Below are 20,921 nucleotides of genomic sequence, written 5' to 3' on the forward strand. Positions count from 1 at the left end.
TCCATGGTGGAGCTCCTTCACAGTACCCTGGACCTGTTCTAAGGTGCGGGGTGGGTGTTCCTGCTCTGCCAGGGCCTCAGCCATTTGGTCATAAATGTCCATATTGCGGCATCTAGCGCAGAGTTTCCTTCTCTCCTCCTTCTCCCCCTCTCCCCCAAACACACACACAGAGCTTGAGGAGGGACAGGATCTCCACTTCAGACCGTGAGGGTGCCCGCTACTTGGTACCCCTCAGAGCCCTGGTCATGCTCCCTCCGAGGCCTGAAGGGGTTTTGGGGGGTCTTGTGCCAGGGAGAGCTGTGCGGTCAGGGTGCTGCTCCATGCCAGCTTCCTGCCACAAGCCTTGTCCAGGGTGCCCGGAACTATAGCGTTCTGATTACTTTGGACGGAGTGGCCTCCAGGGCACGTGTTATTTCTCAGAGGCCTCTTCTTTTGAAAGAAAACTCTGTTCTCCGTCCACATGCCTTTTCTGAAAGAGCTCTTTTGGAAAAGGCAGTCTTCCTCGTAGAAGGAGGTTTACCACTGTCAGAACCACCCCCCCCCTTTTTTTTTGAGAACACGATTGCAGTGTGGACATAACTGAAGTTTTTTCTGAAAAATGGCAGTTTTTCCAAAAAGTTTTGCAGTGTAGATATACCCTCAGGGGCCAGCTAATGGGCATGCCAAGGGCTGCATCCAGGCCTGAGTTTCCCCACCCCAGTTTAGGCAATAATAGAGGCAGCCAAAGTTTGGGAAGTCAGGAACATGAAAGAAAATAACTTTTATAACCTCTCAAAAGGTGATGTTGCCATAATATGCCATCTAATAGCACCTCAGGCTACTCTAAAATGTTGGTTTCCTACCCATCTTCATTTACCCCTCCTTCCCCCTCCCCTGAACATCTTCCTTGCAAAACCTACATCCTAATGAAGAATTAGTAAAATAACATATCACGGTCTTGTTGTCATGCTCCTAAATAAGGGCCTTCAGTCCTTACCTAAGTCTGTCTAGTGCTGTTTTAGCAGCAGTTGCAGTTCTTTGCCTTGTACTAATGCCCTCCAAACACAAAAACATCACAAGCAAGTATCAACCATTGCCTTGCAATATAGTCTGTTCCAAGACCTGATGCCTCTACCAATGCAGCTGTCAACTCAAAGGTTTCTACTAACAAGTGAGGGGCAGGGGAGGAATTCCTCTCCAGATTATCAGATACTTAACATTGTCTCTAAGTAAATCTATTCCTAGTAGATATATCTTGCAGTTGAATTAACTTTACTGGCTGACTTAAAAAAAAAATCCAGATGTAATTGGACACTATGCTAAACCTGACTCGTAATAAATTAATGAGGGAACATCAGACTGCTCATAAAAGCATTATGAGGAAAGCTAAGGCTGGAGATTTAGCAGAGGGTTGAATTTATTTGAAAGTATAGTTCAACTACAGGCAGTCCCCGGGTTACGTCAGTCCGACTTAAGTCGGACCCCTAGTTACGAATGGGGGGGGTCCCCGCTAGTGCGGGGTGCCTCCCCCACTGTTGCCACCTCTGGCGGCATGGGGGGCGCTTCCCCCCAGCAGACCAAGGAGATGCGCAGCTAGAGCCCCCCCCAGCAGACCAGGGAGACGCGGAGTGGCTTTTCTCGCCGCGGAGGACACGGGTGGCAGTACCGCGGCGCGTCTCGACGGTCCCGCTGCCCGCATCCTCCGCGGCGAGAAAAGCCGCTCCGCGTCTCCCTGGTCTGCTGGCGGGGGGGGGGGGGGGGACGCAGCTAGTGCGCCCCCCCCCCCAGCAGACCAGCTTTTCTCGCTGACGCCTGGGGTAGAGCAGTTGGGGGGCTGCCGGGTTGGTCCTGCAGCGCCGCTCCTCGGCGCTACTGGACCAACCCAGCAGCACGCCAGCTGCTCTGCCCCAGGCTGCTGAAACTGATCAGCGGCTGATTCCAGGAAGCCTGGGGCAGAGCAGCTCTGCCTCAGGCTTCCTGTAGTCAGCCGCTGGTCAGTTTCAGCAGCGGCTGAATCTGGACGCCAGTTCTGACTTACATACAAATTCAACTTAAGAACAAACCTACGGTCCCTATCTTGTATGTAATCCGGGGACTGCCTGTAGTTGAGAATATGGCCTGGCCCCTGACTTTTAATAGCCCATTATTCCAGGTAGTCTAAAACTGCCATAGAAGTTTGGCAGTTAGTCTACTGCAAACAGATAGATACACATGTGGGCTTCGGCAACAATAAGCACAGCTCCCCTTACTAATTAGTAGACAGGAAAAAAAAACTTCAGCTCATGTCATCTCAGCTACAGAAGTAATAACTATCCACTAATGAATCAAAAGCTAAATTCCAATCAAAACTTTATCCAATCAAAACTTAATCTCCTGTGAACTCGAAGACAGGGCATCAGCCTCTGGAGCACAGGGTGGTGAGCTCTATCCCACCCCCCTCCACACACTCAGACAGGGGCTGGGCAGCCAACATTGGCTGCCCCAGGGATGGATCTAGGTCCCACATTAGGAAAGCAGGATAAGGGACCCTCTGAAGGCGGGATGGGTTCTGGAGGGGACTAGGAGCTAGAGCATTCGCCTGGGGAACGCAGGGTGGTGGGCTTGAGTCCCTCTCCACCCACCCTGGGAGTGACCAGACATCCAACTGAGGACAAGGGACCCGCTGAAGGTAGGGAGGTGCTATGGGTTCTTGAGTGGACTTGGGAATACGGCACTTGTCTGGGGAGCGCAGGGTTGGGGGCTTGAGTCCTGTGCACCCTGGGAGCAGCCTCACAGCCAACACAGGATAAGGGACCAGCTGAAGGTAGGAAGGTGGGTTGAGTTCTGGAGTGGACTTGGGGATAGTGCATTTGCCTGTGGAACACAGAGTACTGGGTTCAAGTCTTACCTATCCTGGGAGTGGCCAGATAGTCAACACAGGCTGCCCCAGGGATGGAGCTGACTCCCACATTAGGAAGGCAGGATAAGGGACCCACTGTGAAGGTAGGTAGGTGAAGTGGGATTTCCAGTGAACTGGGAGGTGGGGCAGGGATTCACCTGGGGAGTGCAGGATGGTGGGTTCAATTCCTTCTGCTCGCTCAGGGATAGACCTGACTCCCATGTTAGGAAAGCCTCTGAAGGTAGGGAGGTGTGGGGTGGGTTCTGGAGTGGCCTAGGGGATACAGCATTTCCTTGAGTCCTGCCAGCCACCCTGGGAGTGGCCAGCCAGCTGCCCCAGGGATGGAGCAGCAGAACCAAGGCAGGCTTACTCCTAACCTGGCCCTGCACCACTCCTGAAAGCAGCTGGCATGTACAGCTGTGCCATGTGCTGCTCCTCATCTACAGGCCCTGACCCCACAGCTTCTACTGGCCACAGTTATTGATAAATGTGAGCTGCAGGAGTGGTATCCTCAGGCAAGGATACCATGTGGAGACCCCCTCCCCAGCCTTTGTAAGGGCTGCAGGGACATCCCAGCCACTTCCAGGAGCACAATTACCAAAGGGATAAATACTTCACACATAACAGGTTAGGCATTTTAGAACGCACTACTCAAAAGAATTAAGAGAGTGAGAGAGAAACAAAAGTTACACAGATGTGTCAACAACCAAAAATAACCCACTTGCAAGCAGTAAAAGTAGTAACAAGCTTCCATGTATGTGATGGGTCTGGAGATGAGGGAAGGACTGTGTGTGTTTGTGAGTGATGCGCACACAGTGTGTGTGACAGATTTGCATTGCCATGCTCCTTCCATCCCCTTCTCACTGTGTGAAGATGGGGTGCAGGAATGGGGGGAGGAGGTAATCCTGACATCAGCACCCTTCCTCTTCTCCCTCCCGCACTCTGCACAACAAGCAGGCGGCTCCCAGGGGGGCAGCTCCAAGGCAGAGAGCAGGAGCAGCATGACAGTAGGTGGAGAGGCAACTGGAGTGCCAGCACTTGCTAGCTTCCACATCAAACCAGTCAGGATTACCAGTCAGACTCTCCAAGATCTTCTGATAGATCCCGATCTACTGGTTGGTGACCACTGCTTTAAAAGTATGAATCCAGATGGAGTTTATGCAAATGAATCAGGAACCTTGGCAAATGAACTTGGAAAGGTTGGATAGATTGACACTGCCCCCTTGTGAGAACTGCTTTCCCGTCAGAATACATATATATCCCTGAAAACAAGTGACAATCAGGGGATTCCCTAGAGCAGGGTTACTCAACTTTGGAAACCCGGAGGGCCACAATGATACAGTACATGCCAAGGGCCGCAACTTAAGTGTGGTTGCATATATATGTAAATATATATATGCAAATAGCTTCTTTCACACTGATGGGCAGTAAGGAACGTATCTTAGTTTTTTTTAAATTGCTGTCAGATGGATACAAGAGTTTGAACTCAGGGTGACAAGATTCATGGTGCCATTGCAAGTTTTTCTTTAATGCAGCGATAATCTCGTTGACAAAAGACGACACATTGGTTTTCCATTTTATCGCTGCAAAAGCAAATACTGTCTCCCTAATATGGTTGAAAACCCTGTGTTTATCCAACAAGCGTCTCTTCTTTGTTGCCATTTTTAATTCTTCTTAAAAAGAAAATTGTATACCAGTGTTTTGCTAGCTCAAAGCTTCAGGTTGTTTGTTTCTTGGAATGATTTTACTCTAAAAAGAAAAGCTTCCAAGCCAGAGTGATCCAATCTGCGGGGAGCTGGGTGAGTCAGGCCAGACACAAGAGGCAAAAAAGTGCACATGCCTGCGATCTCCGTCCTGGATTCCTACCAGGGCTGACGTCCCACGCGTGAGTCTGTCGCTTCGTGCGGGACTGAGGCAGACCCAAATGTGGCCAGTGTGAGCCACTCAGCACCTCAGACTCTGCCCACAAGACTAAGCAGCCATCACTTCCCACAATGCCCTGGTGCTCCTGGTACCTCTTCCCTGGGGACTTGAAATGCTGGCACCCTGTACCCGTCTGTTCCAGCCAGCCCATATGCTTGCATCTTTCAGTGTTCACCTCACCTGGGAGACGCCTCGCTGTTGTGGAGTGTGTTCCCAGTGGAGACCATGTTCAAAGGATCCCACCTGCGGGCCGCATGTTGAGCCCCGCGTAAACCCAAACTGCACCGTGGGCCGCAAACACACATTGGTTGGCAACACCGCCACATGTTTTTGGATGTCATAGGTGCGGGTGTCCCTTAAAATAAATAGAACAAAAGATTGCAGATTCCTGATCTGCAGGCACTCTGGTTAAGCACTGGAATACACAGTACTACCCATCACTGCCCATATTTCCAAAACGCAAGAAATATTAAGTTCTAATGCATAAACAGCCTTGAATGCTTAATATGTAATCAGATTAAGAGTTTATAGAACCAGCATTCTAAATTGTGTGGTACTTCAGAAACCTAGTGTTCCCACTAGGCTGCTTTATTTCCCCTGCTACCTTACCTTAAGGAAAACGTGAATTAGATTTGAAAAACATTAGATGTGGAAAACTGGTATGGAAGAGCATCCCAGCTGGTTCAGCCTTTGCCTGCAGTGTGAGGTGGGGGTTAAACAAGATGTTTAGCCAGCCAATTAAATGAGGTTTTACATCCGTATTTCCTACAGAGTGGAATAGTTTACTCTTCGCCTTAATGGCAGTTTTTCAAGGAGACAGCTGTCTTCAGTTGTTTTGCCTCTAGACTTCTCATGGGATCTTATTTGCCAACTCTCTGAATTTGCTCAAGTCTGCCGCCTTTGAAATTCATTATCTTTATTTTGCTTCCCTCTCTCTACAGAAGGAGGGATTATGTGGAGTAGCTACAGGTTGCACCTCTAAAATCTTAGATTCTCTTGTCCTGCAACATCTGGCATGTCCATGGATGTTCCAGGATCAGAGTCTGGGCGTGCTGCACGGGGGGTGGGGACCCAGGATCTGACATGTGGCTCAGTTGAGCTCTGAGGGGAAGCCGGGAATGGGTGTGTGGCTCAGTTGAGCTGCGAGAGCCAGTATGCGGGTCAGCTGGGGGGTGGGCACCAAGACCTGGCACACAGCTCAGCTGGGCTAGGGAGGGGCCGAGAGCTGGCATGCTGCTCAGCTGGGCTATGGGGAGAGCCAGGAAGCCCAGTGGCAGAAGAGGGGGAAAAGGGGAGGCTAGTGGCCTGAAATCACTTCCCCTGACCTGGAAAAATCCCTCATTTGGGACTAGTCCGGTCCTGAAAGTGCCAGCCAGGGAGGTCCAACCTGTATTTACTGAGGGTACAGAGCCTTTCAGGTGTGTAACTTTCAAAAACTTCTCCAAACAGCTGTGGCAAGCCCCCTCTTATGGGAGGACTGCGTGAAGGGTCCTGAGATATGGTGTCAGAATTTGCGAACTGCATCGCAGTGTGGAGCGGTGAAACACTGTCAGCAAACTGTCTGGAACAAGCCTTCTGTGGTGAGTATAATTGTGTCACTTGCTGCTCTACTATTCAGTTCATCTGTATTTTCATGTGCTGCTTAACTGTTTCTGAAGCTTTAGTCGGACTTGGAGGTGGAAGGTATAATTTGAATCTCACTTTTTATAGATATTCAGTGTTTACTGTCTCATCAAAGACTTGGCCACAACGTGTTAACTCAGTTCCTAGAAATAGGATTGTCTTATGCAAGCTATATAGAGAAAGGAAGAGCACTCTCACTTCTATCTGTCAGTCCAATTACCGTTGTTGTTTGGCAACAGGGAGCGGAAAATAATCCATCTTACATCCTGGACAGAGACCAAATAAGCTATGTAAACTTATTTCTCTTATGCTTCCAGGAGTGAATCCTATAAATTCAATGCTTGTGTCTAACATCCATTTTACTTGTAGAGATCACATTGAGCTATACTAAATTTGAAACAAAAAACAGGACTATGTAGCACTTTAAAGACTAACAAGATGGTTTATTAGGTGATGAGCTTTCGTGGGCCAGACCCACTTCCTCAGATCAAATTGTGGAAGAAAATAGGCATGACCATATGTATTTTCTTCCACAGTTTGTTTCAGCTAGACTAGACTAACACGGCTACATCTCTATTACTAAATTTGAAGGCATAGAAGTGGAAAAATAAGTAAAGCACGTGTAACTTGTATAAATGCCTGAAGTGTTTCCTAAAGCTAAACACATTTCCTATGGAATCTTATATTATGGTAATGGCTTTCATCTCCATAATAGCTCAGTCGGTACACTTCCCAAATCCATGTGCTTGAGGAAGTATGTCTTAATATAGCTAATGTTATGCATTGGGAATTGTGTTTGGAAGATACCTAGCTGGGAGTCTAGTTTTACTACACTATCTGTTCCCATTCCTAATTTTACTTTTTGTTACAGACAGGACCAAAAACTAATTGAATACCATTCCTACAGAGGCAGTGTTTTAGCTCGATTTAAAAAAAAAAATGGCTATGGGAAGATATCTCTGTTCGATTCTCACTAGTTTTGGACTACAGTTTTTGCACGGATCTTATTTCTCCTACTCAGCGCACAGCCTGAAAATCAATTTGTTGCAGGTTTTCAACCTAATTCCTAAATCAAGCAGTCAAAAACCAGTCTCCAGTCCAAATGTCTTTAAGGGGAAGATGGAACAGGAAAGTCCCTCCTAAGATGATCAGATCAAAAGCAAATTCTCAGTAATATGAGAGAAAACATGTTGTATTAGTGAAATTTCTTACTGCAGTAGATGTGTGAAAGAAAGCAAAGCAATAGCACACATGTTGGTTTTGTGGCTGACATCAGTTTATTCTAGAAACTGGAACTTGAGACCTTTTGAAATGGCCTTGATTTTGGACTCAAATAGGAAGAGAATTGGACTGTCAGATTATTTTTTTGGAAGAGGGGCGATAAAGCACAAAGCTTAAAAAATGCAATGTGCACAGAAAACTTAGTATATTTGCTAACCTTTAGGTCCCTCTCAAGTAACTCTTCTTTACACTTTTTTTTTTTCCTTCAGAAAAGCATCCCATGTGACTTATGTAAAGAGGTTGTAACAGTGGCTGGGAATGTCTTGAAGGACAATAGCACAGAGGTAAGTTTAAGAGCGCTATGTGGCTTCATTGTAGTAGTGGTAATGCAACAGGGAGTGGGAGCGATCTCCAAATGTGGCTTAACGCCTTTAAAAACTAGTGTTTGAAAACCTTAGTGCAGCCATTGTCTACAATGGCATCTCGGAGTAGATCTGGTATTGGAGAGTAGGGATGTGAACGTTTAACCATGTAAATGGTTAACCGATAAGCCCAGACTTTTCAGCGGTTACACATTTACCCAGTTATCTACCTAGTAACATCACTATTGGAGAGCAAAGGCTTCCACCATCATACCTCAACCCACTTCAGAGTTCCAGGGTTTCCAGATGGTGTGTAGTCTTCTCTGAGAATGAACACACCTCTCTGCCGTTGCACACATGAACTCAGCCAATAAGCCTCCTCTCATCTCATAGGGTGAGATCCGTTCTTATATGGAGAAGGTATGTGAGTTCCTTCCGGACCAAGGCCTAGTGTCTGAGTGCAAGGATATTGTGGATGCCTACCTACCAGTTGTCATGGACCTGATCAAAGAAGAGTTGGTGAGTTGACTGTAAACAGTTTTTGAAAACCTTTACATTGAAAAACTATGTCCTGTCCTCGAGTCTTGTCTCTGTTGGATGGATTTAATCTTTACAGGAGATAAGATCAGATTTAGTAACTCCCCTAATACGCAGACAGAAGTCAATATAATAAATGAAAACCAGTTGAAATGGTGTCTGTTCAAATCTTATCTTTGAACCTCCCACATCCAAATCTTCCGGTTCTTAAATTTTGTCCTAACCTCATAATTTCCCTACTCCTGGGAGTATAAATGTTCCTGATGTCCTGAAATGTCTTTGATCTAAAATGGGTTAATACCATGATAGAAATTGCAGCCACAAAAGATTTGTTCACTTCAGTGGTCCCTAATCTTTTGGGACTGCCAGGTGCCCGAGGGCAGAGCCGCCCATATGCTGCGTGCCCTGAGCTGGCGCCACCCATGCACTGCACTCCTGGGGCTGGCGCCGCAACTGTGCTGTACGCCCAGGGGTGGGGCTGCCCATATGCTGCGCGCCCGGGGCGGGGCCGCCACTGCCCATGCGCTGTGTGCCCGGAGCCAGCGCCTGTGTCATGTGCCCAGGAGCTGGCAGTGCCCATGCGCCACACGCCCTGTGCGGCGCGCCCGGGGCCGGCACAGACCTCGCACCGCGCACCCGGGGGTGGGCCTGCCTAACCGCTGCGCGCCCAGGGCCGGCACTGACCATGTGCTGCGTGCCCGGGGCCGGTGCCACCAATGTACCCAGGGGCTGGCTCCGCCCATGCGCCGCATACCTGGGGGTGGGGCCAGCCCTGATCAATTGGCGGGTGCTCAGAAATGGCCCGGCGGGCGCCGCGTTGGGGACCACTGGTTCACTTGCTTATACAATGTTGCAATATAAATCCAATGGAAGAGTTTTCATTTCACAAAGGTGCGGATTAGGGATTGCAAGGAAACCATTAATAGTTTTAAATCCTAAATCACTTTCTTGCAGTGAATTTTTGCTCACTTTTGAGGTGTATGTATATGCATATTATTCCTCTGGGATTGAATATGGCATCAGACTAGTGCTTTGTGTTTGTTTTTTTTCTCTCTCAGGATAATCCCGAGGTGGTGTGCAGTGCCCTCTCCTTGTGCCAATCCCTTCAGAAGCATCTTGCTGCAATGAAACTTCAGAAACAGCTCCAGTCAAATAAGATACCTGAGCTGGACTTCTCAGAAGTGGCATCTCCCTTCATGGCTAATGTGCCTCTTCTTCTTTACCCTCAAGACAAGCCCAAGCAGGAGTCTCAGGTAAGGATGCAATATTATCTCTGGGCACAGTAAACATAATTGTGTTCCTTTTCAAGTATCACAGTGGTCTTCATCAATAGAGGTGATGATTTGGGTTAACAGGCAACTTTAGAAGTTTGGAAAGCCAACGTGCCTTTAAGTGGATGCTGCATTACAAATTAATTCTGTTTATACATTTGAGGGTGAAATAGCTGTTGTGCTGGTTATACAATATTGATTATAGTCCAATGTAACGATGCTACCTATAATTAGGGTTGCCTGATGTTTTTTCTAATATAGGATTCTGCTTTTTCTAGTTGCTTATAACTTTGCCAAATTTTAGCTTTCAGGTAAAACTCTTCTCAAGCTAGATGCCAGCGTCAGGCAGAACTGTTATTTGAAAGCTTCAGCAAAAGTGGTTCAGCTCTTTCAGAGAATGGGATGAAGGCGAAATATTTTGTCCATTTTAAAGAAACAAAATTTATTGTTAGTGAAATTTTAGTATAGATTTGAACTTCTAAAATCTAAGACTCTCTCTGGTCCAGCAACATCTGTGGTCCGGCAGGGCCCCTGATACTACTGGACCAGAGCCCCAGTTGGCCAGGTTCAGAAGTGTAGCCCTGTATGGGGCTGGCATGGTGGGGGCTGGAGGCAGTGGGACAGGCAGCAAGGAGGGCAGCCCTAGCTAGGAGCAGAACCTACAGCCAGGTGAGGAGCCTTGAATTTCCCTGATCCGGAAAATTTCGTGGTTTGGGACTACTCCAGTCTTGAGGGTGCCAGACCACGGAGGTCTGACCTGTACCTCTCTTCACTTCAGCCTGTGGGCTTGAAATTTGGCAGGGAAGTGCTTTTTGCTCTTATGGTGAAAAAGTACACAGATTTGGCCAATTTACAAGCCTCTGAAAAAGATGGTAAATTTGCAATGCTCAGTAGAGACTATCTAGAATTTAACAACTAAATTTGCTGAAAATTCTGTCTGTCCTGAGCATGCTGCCGGGTCTGAGAAGGATTTTTCCTGCAAGTGTTTGCAGGGGCCACTGGGGCAATAGCCCTGAAATTAAGATTACTGAGACCCCAGGGAAAAAATCTCCCTGCTGATGCCTTAGCATTGGACTCAGGTTACTTCCTCTTCTGCAAGGCAACAAGAACTGGCATGCAGGGAAAGAATAAGATGTGTTGCATAGGGAGTAGACTGGGGCGTCATGCTGAAGGGGACAGACTGGAAGGGCCTGAAGTATAATGGCCTATGACTATCAAAAGGCTCCTCTCCTGAGCAAGGAATGGAGCTCCTTCTTGTGTGGATAGCAAATAGTTTGGACACCTGCTGACCGCTCTAGTGATGGCGACATTCTGTTCCTGTGAGCTACTCCATTAGCTGAAGTGTATTAGGAGAACTCTTGGTTTTATGAAGTTCTTACCATAGAAGTGGTAATTGACAGCAGCAGCGCAAGTCTAGATCTTGCTGTGTGGGGACATCTGCCAATATAGTATTTTCCTTTTCTCCCATTTCAGGGGACTGGGGATGTGTGCAAAGACTGTGTTCAGCTAATCACTGATGTTCAGGAAGCTGTAAGGACAAACTCATCTTTTGTGACTTCCTTAATTGCTCATGCCAAGGAGGAGTGTGAACGCTTGGGACCGGGCACAGCTCAACTGGTAACAAAGCAACCTGTGTTGATTAAGGGAAATGTCAGTAGTGGAGATAAGGGATGTGAAAATGCATTTATTTTTGTAAATGTGTGACCCCTGTAAATTTCAGCAGTTGAGTTCACATGTGGGGGGAGAGGTAGGCGGGAACCAGTGCTTGTGGGGAGCCAGTTTCTTTCCCCTCCCTCTCCCAGTGTTGCTATCTCTGTGGGAGGCAGCAGCAGGGAGACAGGGCAGGCAGCTCTGCGAGAACTGGCCTGTGCAGGGAACTGGCTTAAAAGCGGGCACCCCGCATTTACCAGATCCCGTCTGCCTCTGACGGTGGGGGAGAGGTGCTGCATGTAAGCATTAGGATTAGCCGATGAGCGTGTTGGAGACATGAAATGGTCTCTGTAAAAGCTCTTACATGAGATTTATATTTGGTAGAAACAAGGTTAGGTGTGGCTCAACCTTGTTGTCCCAATGCTTACAAACTATAATCTTTCTGATCCAAAAAAGCCACCCTCCTTCCATCTCCCAAAATGAAATCTTCTCTCTAATGTAAGCATCGTAACATTTTAAAAAGCCCAAAGAATAGTGGCAAGTAATCTCAGAGTTAATAGCAATTACCAGCTGAGGTAAGGTGATATTTAATGAATGAAAAATATATTAAAACCAACAAAATGGAATGGCAGGGAGCACATGATGTGCACAAATCAAGAAATTTGTTTGACTGTGACAAAATACCACATTGTTTACTTGCAGTTACCTTCCAAGAAACTGTATAATATGTTGCAAAATACTACATATGCTGGGGAACAAATTCATTGTGGCAAACCTCACTTTGAATTTTCCAAGATGTATGTAATCTCACCATAACGTGGCATTAATAAGTTTGTATGGGTAAAATGATTTTATTTGTTTACTGGATTGTATTTCTGTCCCACAGTGTAAGGACTACATCTCCCAGTATTCAGACTTGGCTATTCAGATGATGATGCACATGGTAAGATCATATGACCTAAACCGCCTTTTGCTATGATTTCTTTACTATGTGTAGCTTCCTCTTAATGTAGTCTGGAGAGTGTTCGTATCCTGAACCTTTTAAAAGTCATGAAGACTCCAGACTAAACTTCATAGCTAAAGTCTTGGTTCTTTAATCAAGTTTGTGACTAAAGAATGAATTCATTCTATAGCTGTTTCCTCTATGTATCTGTCACAGTCATTCTGAGAGTACCTGGACATCTTTGTTGCATGTAATAAATGGCTTTTAAATCTTCCACTGTGTATATTCTCTTGAACCTGGCTACTTCTTTTTTTCACCTTTATGCCAAAAATACTCCTCACATATACCAGAGCTGGACCTTCCCAGGGGCTGCTATGGTAACAAAACCTGGTTGAATAAATAAATGCATCACATCCTGAGAGTAGTAAGCTTTATCAGAAGAAGTTCTAATGCACCTGAGTTTGGGGTGTATGTAGTAGAGAGAGAATTATAATTCTGTTGATACAAATGTTGTATACAAAAATGCATAAATTTTGTTTGCAACCACCCAAATAGCACTTCTTTATCCAGGGATTGCAAAGCACTTTACAAAGACTGGTAAGCATTGTGATCTCTAATTTTAAAATAGAAGAACTGAGACATTGGGATGTGTCCAAAGTGACACATTCGTTGGCGGGGTAGATCTGTGAATAGAGCCCATGACTGATTTGAACACTTGTTCTAAGCAATAGACGTGCTAACTCTTTTTAACCTTACTTAAATTGTGCTAGTTTGTCTGAAAGGCTTGAACAATATATGACAATACATTGTGAGCCTCCTGTTTGGGAGTCTGTCAGTTACAAATGGCTTACAGAAGTTAAAGGCACATTTTATGCAAGAAAGAATTAGAATGTTCATTCCAAGTAAAGTTGGCTTGAGACTTTCAATTTTAACAATTGAGTCTTAGCTATACTTCAGAATTGGAACATGAACACATTTAACATTCTGGTTTGCTCTGAGCAGTGTTCAAACTTTGTCTGTAGTCCTTCCCAGGGTGCTTTATCAGTGTCATAGCTTGAAAAATTTCTAATACACTACAAGCTTTTCTGGAGGGAGTATTTAGGTAAGTGAAGTGTCATCCTTGCACTGCCTACCTCGCGCATAGAGGCAGAGGCACTAGCAAGATTTTTGTAAAATCAGTCCATGCAATTCAACTGCTTGACATGTTTTCCCTTAATCAAACTATTATGTCTTCAATTTCTTTTTCTCTCTCTCTTTCTCCAATCTCCTCTATCAACAGCAGGACCAGGTATGTGAGAAATTTGCCTGTGGGGGTGCTTTGCTTTTTAGCTTATAGGGTTGTAGTTCACCTCTTGCTAATTAGTTGTGTACATGGTGTGTGACTGCAGTCAGCTTTGACAGATACAAGGGATGTTTGGGGGTGGGGTGAAAAAGAGGAAAGATGTGCAATGAATAGGTCCGGTTCCTGCTCTCAGTATCAGCTCTTCATTAAGATTTCAGCCTAATGATGGAACCACTAGTGGACCAGATTACTTTTCAAGGGTACAGGTGAAGGTATGGGAACATTTTGATGCTGTCTCTAATCAGTGTCTGGTTTTACTCTCAAGGCCTTGAGCTCTAAGATGAAGTCAGCGCTGTGACAGGCTTTCTGCTAGAATAACCTTTATAGCTCAAGGCAGTGGTAGACCTCCAAAGTATGGGAAGAAGATACAGGGGGCATTCATATTTCTGCCCTTTCAGTGCCTCTTAGATTTCTATTTAGAAAAATCCTGGGAGACCTTGTGTCTGTCATGTTACAACAAGGGCATGTTGCATGTATGTGATGCTGCTGTAGCATTAATACCTTGGAATGCTTATTATAGTGCATGAACCAGGGAGCTAAAGTCAGTGCCTGGCTGACCTGAATCTGTGTAGTCTAAAGTGATGCCATCTGTTTGAGGTATTGCTTCTACCTATGCATGGAAGTCTTTTGGGATAGAAAAATTGTTCCATAGAAGCGGTAAACCTCCATTGCCTGAAGCTTGTTTCATGTTCTAGAGGATGGCGATGGGAAAACACTTCAGCTCCCTTTCTATTACTACTTAAGAGGCCGTGTGTCTGTGTAGTGGGGGGAAGAGGGCAATTTGACATGTAAAATGAGTCTGACCACATCTAACTAGACTGCTTTTTCTGCTAGCCATTGTGCTGAAGATACGTTTTTGGCAAACTATTTGGAAACAAAACTCTCTCGCTTTGTATACTATGCTGTTATAAGTGCTTTCAGTTTTCATTTACAGGCAGTCCCCGACTTACGCGGATCCGACTTATGTCGGATCCGCACTTACGAACGGAGCTTTCTCGCCCCGGAAGTCGGGGCGAGAAAGCCCCGTTCGTAAGCTGCTCCGGTGCCCCTGGTCTGCTGGAGACCGTCTCCAGCAGACCAGGGGCACCGGGCGGGTTCCCGCGCTTCTGAGGCTTTGCCAGGGCAAAGCCTCAGAAGCGCGGGAACCGCCGCTGCTGCCACTTGGGTGCCGGTGCCTGTGGTCTGCTGGGGACCGTCCCCAGCAGACCACAGGCACCGGGACCCAAGCGGCAGCAGCGGGCGGGTTCCTGCGCTTCTGAGGCTTTGCCAGAGCAAAGCCTCAGAAGCGCGGGAACCCCCGCTGCTGCCGCATGAGACCCGGTGCCTGTGGTCTGCTGGGGACGGTCCCCAGCAGACCACAGGCACCCGGACTGAAGCCGCAGCCGCGGGGGGGTCCCGCGCCTCTGAGGCTTTGCCAGCGCTGGCAAAGCCTCAGAGGCGCGAGACCCCCCGCGGCTGCGGCTTCAGTCCGGGTGCCTGTGGTCTGCTGGGGACGGTCCCCAGCAGACCACAGGCATCCAGACTGGAGCGGCAGCAGCGGGGGTTCCCGCGCTTCTGAGGCTTTGCTCTGGCAAAGCCTCAGAAGCGCAGTAACCCGCCCGCTGCTGCCGCTTGGGTCCCGGTGCCTGTGGTCTGCTGGGGACGGTCCCCAGCAGACCACAGGCACCCTGACTGAAGCCGCAGCCGCGGGGGGTCCCGCGCCTCAGAGGCTTTGCCAGAGCAAAGCCTCAGAGGCGCGGCACCCCGCTGCCGCTGCGGCTCTGCTCCCCGTGTCCCTGGTCTGCTGGGGGGAGGGGGCGCAGCTAGTGTGCTCCCCCCCCCAGCAGACCAGGCTTTTGTTTTGGACTCTGGGGCAGAGCAGCTGGGGCGCTGCCGATTGGTCCTGCAGCGCCCGTGGGCACTACTGGACCAACCCGGCAGCACCCCAGCTGCTCTGCCCCAGGTCCTGATTCAGCCGCTGCTGGTCAGTTTCAGCAGCGGCTGAATCAGGACGTCTGGGGCAGAGCAGATGGGGTGCTGCTGGGTTGGTCCAGTAGCACCCCAGCTGCTCTGCCCCAGGTGTCCCCAAGTCAGCTTCTGCTGAAACTGACCAGCGCTGACTACAGGAAGCCCCAGGCAGAGTTGCTCTGCCCCGGGCTTCCTGGAATCAGCTGCTGATCAGTTTCAGCAGCAGCTGACTTGGGGACGCCTGGGGTTCTTAAGTTGATTCTGTATGTAAGTCAGAACTGGCCAGTTCCGACTTACATACAGATTCAACTTAAGAACAAACCTACAGTCCCTATCTTGTACGTAACCCGGGGACTGCCTGTAGTTGGTATGAGGAATCCTTTTGGAACAGTTGTTCCCTGTCTCATGTGTCTGGCACTAGCGGTGGTTTTAAAAAAATATTTTAGTGGTACCACCAGCTTCAAAGGACTCAAGACTCTGTAGAGGTGGTGTCTGCACAGATTTAAGCATCTAAAAATCTCCACTTCTAAAGAGGGGAAATATTTTTTATCTGTTTCTAACACACTTTGATGGCATCTTAAAACACACTTATGGCTATAAGTGCTCTAGAACTGCCTGTTGTATGGTCCTGAGTCCTACTAAAGTTTTCTTACCTTTCCCTAAGCTATATTAACCCTACACAGGATGGAGCAAACCATAGTAGGCCTACCTTGGGAGAAGAGTGAGGCAGGAAATGTCTTATTTCAGAGAATAAACTAGTCTTTAGGAATTTCAACCCAGTTCATTCTTGGACTTGAGCCTCTCATCTCACTGCTCTGTCCTAGCCTTTCATAAATCATTCCTTCAGGATTCCAGGTATGTGGGAAATGCCCACAAAGAGGATAGGTGGAAAAGAATGCAGTCCCTTTTTACAGTAAGCTCTCCATTCTGGTGTATATTTATAGTTCATTGCTTGTAGTGGGTCAAGCTATGGATACAATAGTTCCAGTCTTGCTATCTTTCTCCCCCCCCCCCCCCAAAAAAAAAAAGTATTACTCTGAGCACAGAGGTCACTGAATCAAGTAAACTCTGTTCTTGAAATTTAGTCAGTCTAAAGAAAAACTGTCCTTTATTGCTTTGTGAAGCATCAACAGAAATGGGAGGTTGTGTTATAAAATGTACAAAATAGAAGAGATGTTGTTTTCTCTACTCTGTTACAAGTACAATGGACACTTAATATTGCTGTAACAAAGTCACTCCCCTGTCTGAATTTTATCTTTAAATTGTTGGTGTGCCCCTGAATATCTTTGCTGCTCGGTGCTGCAGCAAGATTAGAGCAGAGAGCTATAATCCGTTCACCATGGTTGGGACTGCTGAGCCGGAATAGTTGTACCATTGCAAAGAGCTGTAGCAGAATTGTTCCTGTACCACAGGGGAGGATTCAATGCAAGAACCATGCTTGCTTAAGATTGAGAGCTTTTACGTCTATTGGAGATGTAAAAGTGTAACCACTTAACCGATCTGCTTGATGCTTATTGGTTTTCCTTAATGATTAAACTCTGCCCAGGGTCCAGGCTGTCAACTCCACATTGGGCCAGCTGCCAATACCCCAGGCACACTGGGATGCTCTGAATACAGGCAACAGCTGGGATCCCCCCACATCCCTGGTTAAAATCCTATCTGCTACACAGTTTATAATTTATTTGATGATTACATGTTTACGTTACTAGCTTTAATTGGTTTGCTCCTTCCTCTGTGTTGTGATTAGTAACATAGTATAAATCTTGAAGATACTCAAAGCCCAGAGTCTTGTGTACAAATAACTGGTTTCTGCCTATCTTATTTATTTTTTGCATTTTTTGATAATATAGAGAAGCATGGGCTAAGCTCTCTACTGCTGCAGGGATAATATATAATCACTGCCTGAGTGATTTTATTGGAAGCAGCTCTTCATGTCAACACTTCATTTACAGAATTAATCACATGACATGGCAACCAGTGAATAATTGATTTCCCGGATATCAGTTAATCTTGGACTGCCCAGCCTTTTTTAGATCTGCCACAAGCTCTATAAAGCTCAGATAACTTGTGCTCCCTCTCTTGTGGTCATATTAGCTTTGAAGATACATGTCTTTTAAGGGTTGGTCATTTGAAAATGCCTAAGAACTAGTACTAAATCCATACTAGTTTTGGATTAAAAATTACAAAACCTGATCAGTTTGTCCTGTTTATAACTGTGATGGTCAAAACTTTAGTTTCCTTCCACTATACTTGCATTTGAAAACAATCTTCTTGCACTTTTTTCAAGTTCCTAGTTGTTTTCAGTTCAGCCTGTTTTTTCTTTCCATTTTTATGGAGTCCGTGAGGTTAAGAGTTTCTACACAGATTCTATTCTAAGTTCTGTCTTCAGCTGATTTGTATCTCTCTCTTCAGCTACCAAAGGATATCTGTGCCATGATTGGATTCTGCACTTCCCTGAAATCTGTGCCCATGCAGACCCTGGTGCCTGCAAAAGTGGTGCCTAAAGTGAAAATGGAGCCTGCAGAGGTATGATGGGACCGCTTTCTGTTTTGTTGTAAAAGGAGCAGGCTCTTTGAGCTGAATGAAGTAAAATTACATGGCTGCATGCAAACTGTCATAATAATCTTCTATAAATGTTGCTTTATACTCAAATGCAGAAAAACCTGGTGCAATCGGAAACGTCTGTCTGCGATATATGTGAGATGGTGGTGAAAGAGGTGACGAGTCTGCTGGAGAGCAACAAAACAGAGGTGTGGTGCTGATCCAAAGCACAGCTCTTGTACTGTGATGTTTTGAAAGAGAACTTGTACTAAGTACTTGCTGGGATGATGCAGCTCCTTGGCACATATACTACTGGTGTTATAGGGGTGGAGGGAGAGTTGATATGTGGTAACTGGTGTAGTAGTACTCTGCGGGTTCCTCAAGATACTGGAACAATGAGATCTCTGTCCCTCCTGCCAAGGGGGTCCATCATCATCATCATCGCCCTACTGCTGGCGTATAGGGCAGCAGAGGGGATTAGTGACCCAAATGAATACAATGGGATTGATTCCATGGATATATTTTTTCCCTTCTCTCCATGACTCCTACTCTCTCATTCCAGGAGGAAATTGTGTATGGAATAGAGAAGCTCTGCTCCGTGTTCCCTCAAAGTATCAAAGACCAGTGTAAGGACTTTGTGGATACCTATGGCAAAGCTGTTATTGACATGTTGTTGGAGGCAACTACTCCCGAATCTGTATGCATCCTGCTGAAATGCTGCACAAGCCACAAGCCTTCTCATGAAGGTAAGGACTGGATGACCAGTACTGAGTGTAAAACATACCTGGGTAATGTGTGATCAGATTCACCTGTAGAGATTTTTACAATACTACAGGCAGTCCCCGTGTTACGTCAGTCCGACGACTTAAGTCGGACCCCTAGTTACGAACTGGGGGGGGGTGCAGCTAGTGCAGGGTGCCTCCCCCACTGTCGATGCCTCCGGCGGCGCTGGGGGCGCTTCCCCCCAGCAGACCAGGGAGATGCGGAGCTAGCGCCCCTCCCCAGCAGACCAGGGAGACGCGGAGTGGCTTTTCTCGCCACGGAGGACGCGGGCGGAGGGACCGCGGCATGTCTCGGCGGTCCCACCGCCCGCGTCCTCCGCAGCGAGAAAAGCCGCTCCGCGTCTCCCTGGTCTGCTGGGGGGGGGGGGGGCGGGGGCCGGCGCAGCTAGTGCACTCCCCCCCCTCCCAGCAAACCAGGCTTTTCTCGCCGACGCCTGGGATAGAGCAGCTGGAGGGCTGCTGGGTTGGTCCCACAGCGCCAATGTGCGGCGCTACTGGACCTACCCGGCAGCGCCCCAGCTGCTCTGTCCCAGGCATCCAGATTCAGCCTCTGTTGAAACTGATCAGCGACTGATTCCAGGAAGCCCGGGGCAGAGCAGGTCCGCCTCGGGCTTCCTGTAGTCAGCCACTGGTCAGTTTCAGCAGTGGCTGACTTGGGAACACTTGGAGCAGAGCAGCTGGGGTGCTGCCGGGTTGGTCCAGTAGCGCCGAGGAGCGGTGTGGCGGGACCAACCCAGCAGCACCCCAGCTGCTCTGCCCCAGGCGTCCCCAAGAGCAGCTGGGGTGCTGCCGGGTTGATTCCGCCGCGCCAAGGGTTGGTGCTACTAGACCAACCCAGCAGCACTCCAGCTCCTCTGCCCCACGCGTGTCCGATTCAGCCGCTGCTGGTCAGTTTCAACAGCGGCTGAATCTGGACGCCAGTTCCGACTTACATACAAATTCAACTTAAGAACAAACCTACGGTCCCTATCTTGTACGTAACCCGGGGACTGCCTAGATGGGGGTGAGCAATAAAAAAAGGCAGTCTAGCAGGCCTCCACTATTATATTCACCTGTGCCTTTGCAGGTATTGGGTGACTGGCTGCAGATCACCATTCACAGCCAACGAGAGCTGTGGGAAATGGCATGGACTAGGACACCGTTTCTCGATGCTCTCATTGGTTGCGAATGGCAGTGGCCAAGGAGAACTGCGATCCCTTGATACCTGTAAATGTAGCAGTGGGGCCTGCCAGGGACTAACCCTGGTGGACTAGATCTAACTCTCAGGCTGGAATTTGCCCAGCCCTGGCCTAGACATTAACTGTTAGCCTTTTGGCTTCTCTTTAGTCTAAGAACTGGATCAACTGCAAGGTAGAGGTTTCCAGTATAAACATTGAGCCTGACAACTAGCACTTTTTTTTTTAATTTCTGATCAGTGAAAATTGCTCCGGAGCAGTTACAGGCTGGTGACTTCTGTGACGTGTGCAAGATGGTTGTAGCTTACATAGAGAAGCAACTGGAGAAGAATGCTACAGGAGCTGAAATTGAGGCTGCACTTGAAAAAGTCTGTCACTTCCTACCAAAATCTGTCAGCGACCAGGTAGAGGATGTTATATATAACACATACTTTTTGTGAGGCTAGAGAATCTGAGGCTAAAATAGGTGCCCAGTCATCTGTTTGAGTGGTTTTTCTCTACCCTGATCCTTTAGTAGGTTGTCCTTGCTAAAACTCATTTGGGAACAAATTCTTGCCCATTTTGCCTGGATGTTAACACTAGAGTTGTCACAGTGACTTCTGTGCTTGAGATGGCTGAAAACCTCCATCTCGGGCAGGTGATATTTGAGTGGCCCGTTTGCCCTGACTGCTTTGAAACTAGCCACAATACAGCTGAGACTCCGAAGTGTGTGTTGGTTCTAAATAGCCCCAAATTGGAAGCCTGATC

At 47.5% G+C, this 20,921-nt stretch overlaps 1 protein-coding gene across 1 annotated transcript in view; it reads left to right on the forward strand.

The window, feature by feature from the left end:
• LOC102451819 (prosaposin) overlaps window positions 1-20,921 on the forward strand; it is a 52,717-nt gene that overhangs the window by 22,326 nt on the left and 9,470 nt on the right. The window contains exons 2-11 of the mRNA XM_075934951.2: window positions 6,230-6,360; window positions 7,894-7,968; window positions 8,380-8,505; window positions 9,582-9,776; window positions 11,268-11,411; window positions 12,331-12,387; window positions 18,089-18,202; window positions 18,334-18,426; window positions 18,780-18,963; window positions 20,415-20,578. Of these exons, the coding sequence (XP_075791066.2) occupies window positions 6,230-6,360; window positions 7,894-7,968; window positions 8,380-8,505; window positions 9,582-9,776; window positions 11,268-11,411; window positions 12,331-12,387; window positions 18,089-18,202; window positions 18,334-18,426; window positions 18,780-18,963; window positions 20,415-20,578 (1,283 nt within the window). The remainder of the gene's footprint in view (window positions 1-6,229; window positions 6,361-7,893; window positions 7,969-8,379; window positions 8,506-9,581; window positions 9,777-11,267; window positions 11,412-12,330; window positions 12,388-18,088; window positions 18,203-18,333; window positions 18,427-18,779; window positions 18,964-20,414; window positions 20,579-20,921) is intronic.

Source organism: Pelodiscus sinensis, chromosome 8 (assembly GCF_052426305.1).
Source record: "Pelodiscus sinensis isolate ZL-2025 chromosome 8, ASM5242630v1, whole genome shotgun sequence".
NCBI lineage: Eukaryota > Metazoa > Chordata > Testudines > Trionychidae > Pelodiscus > Pelodiscus sinensis.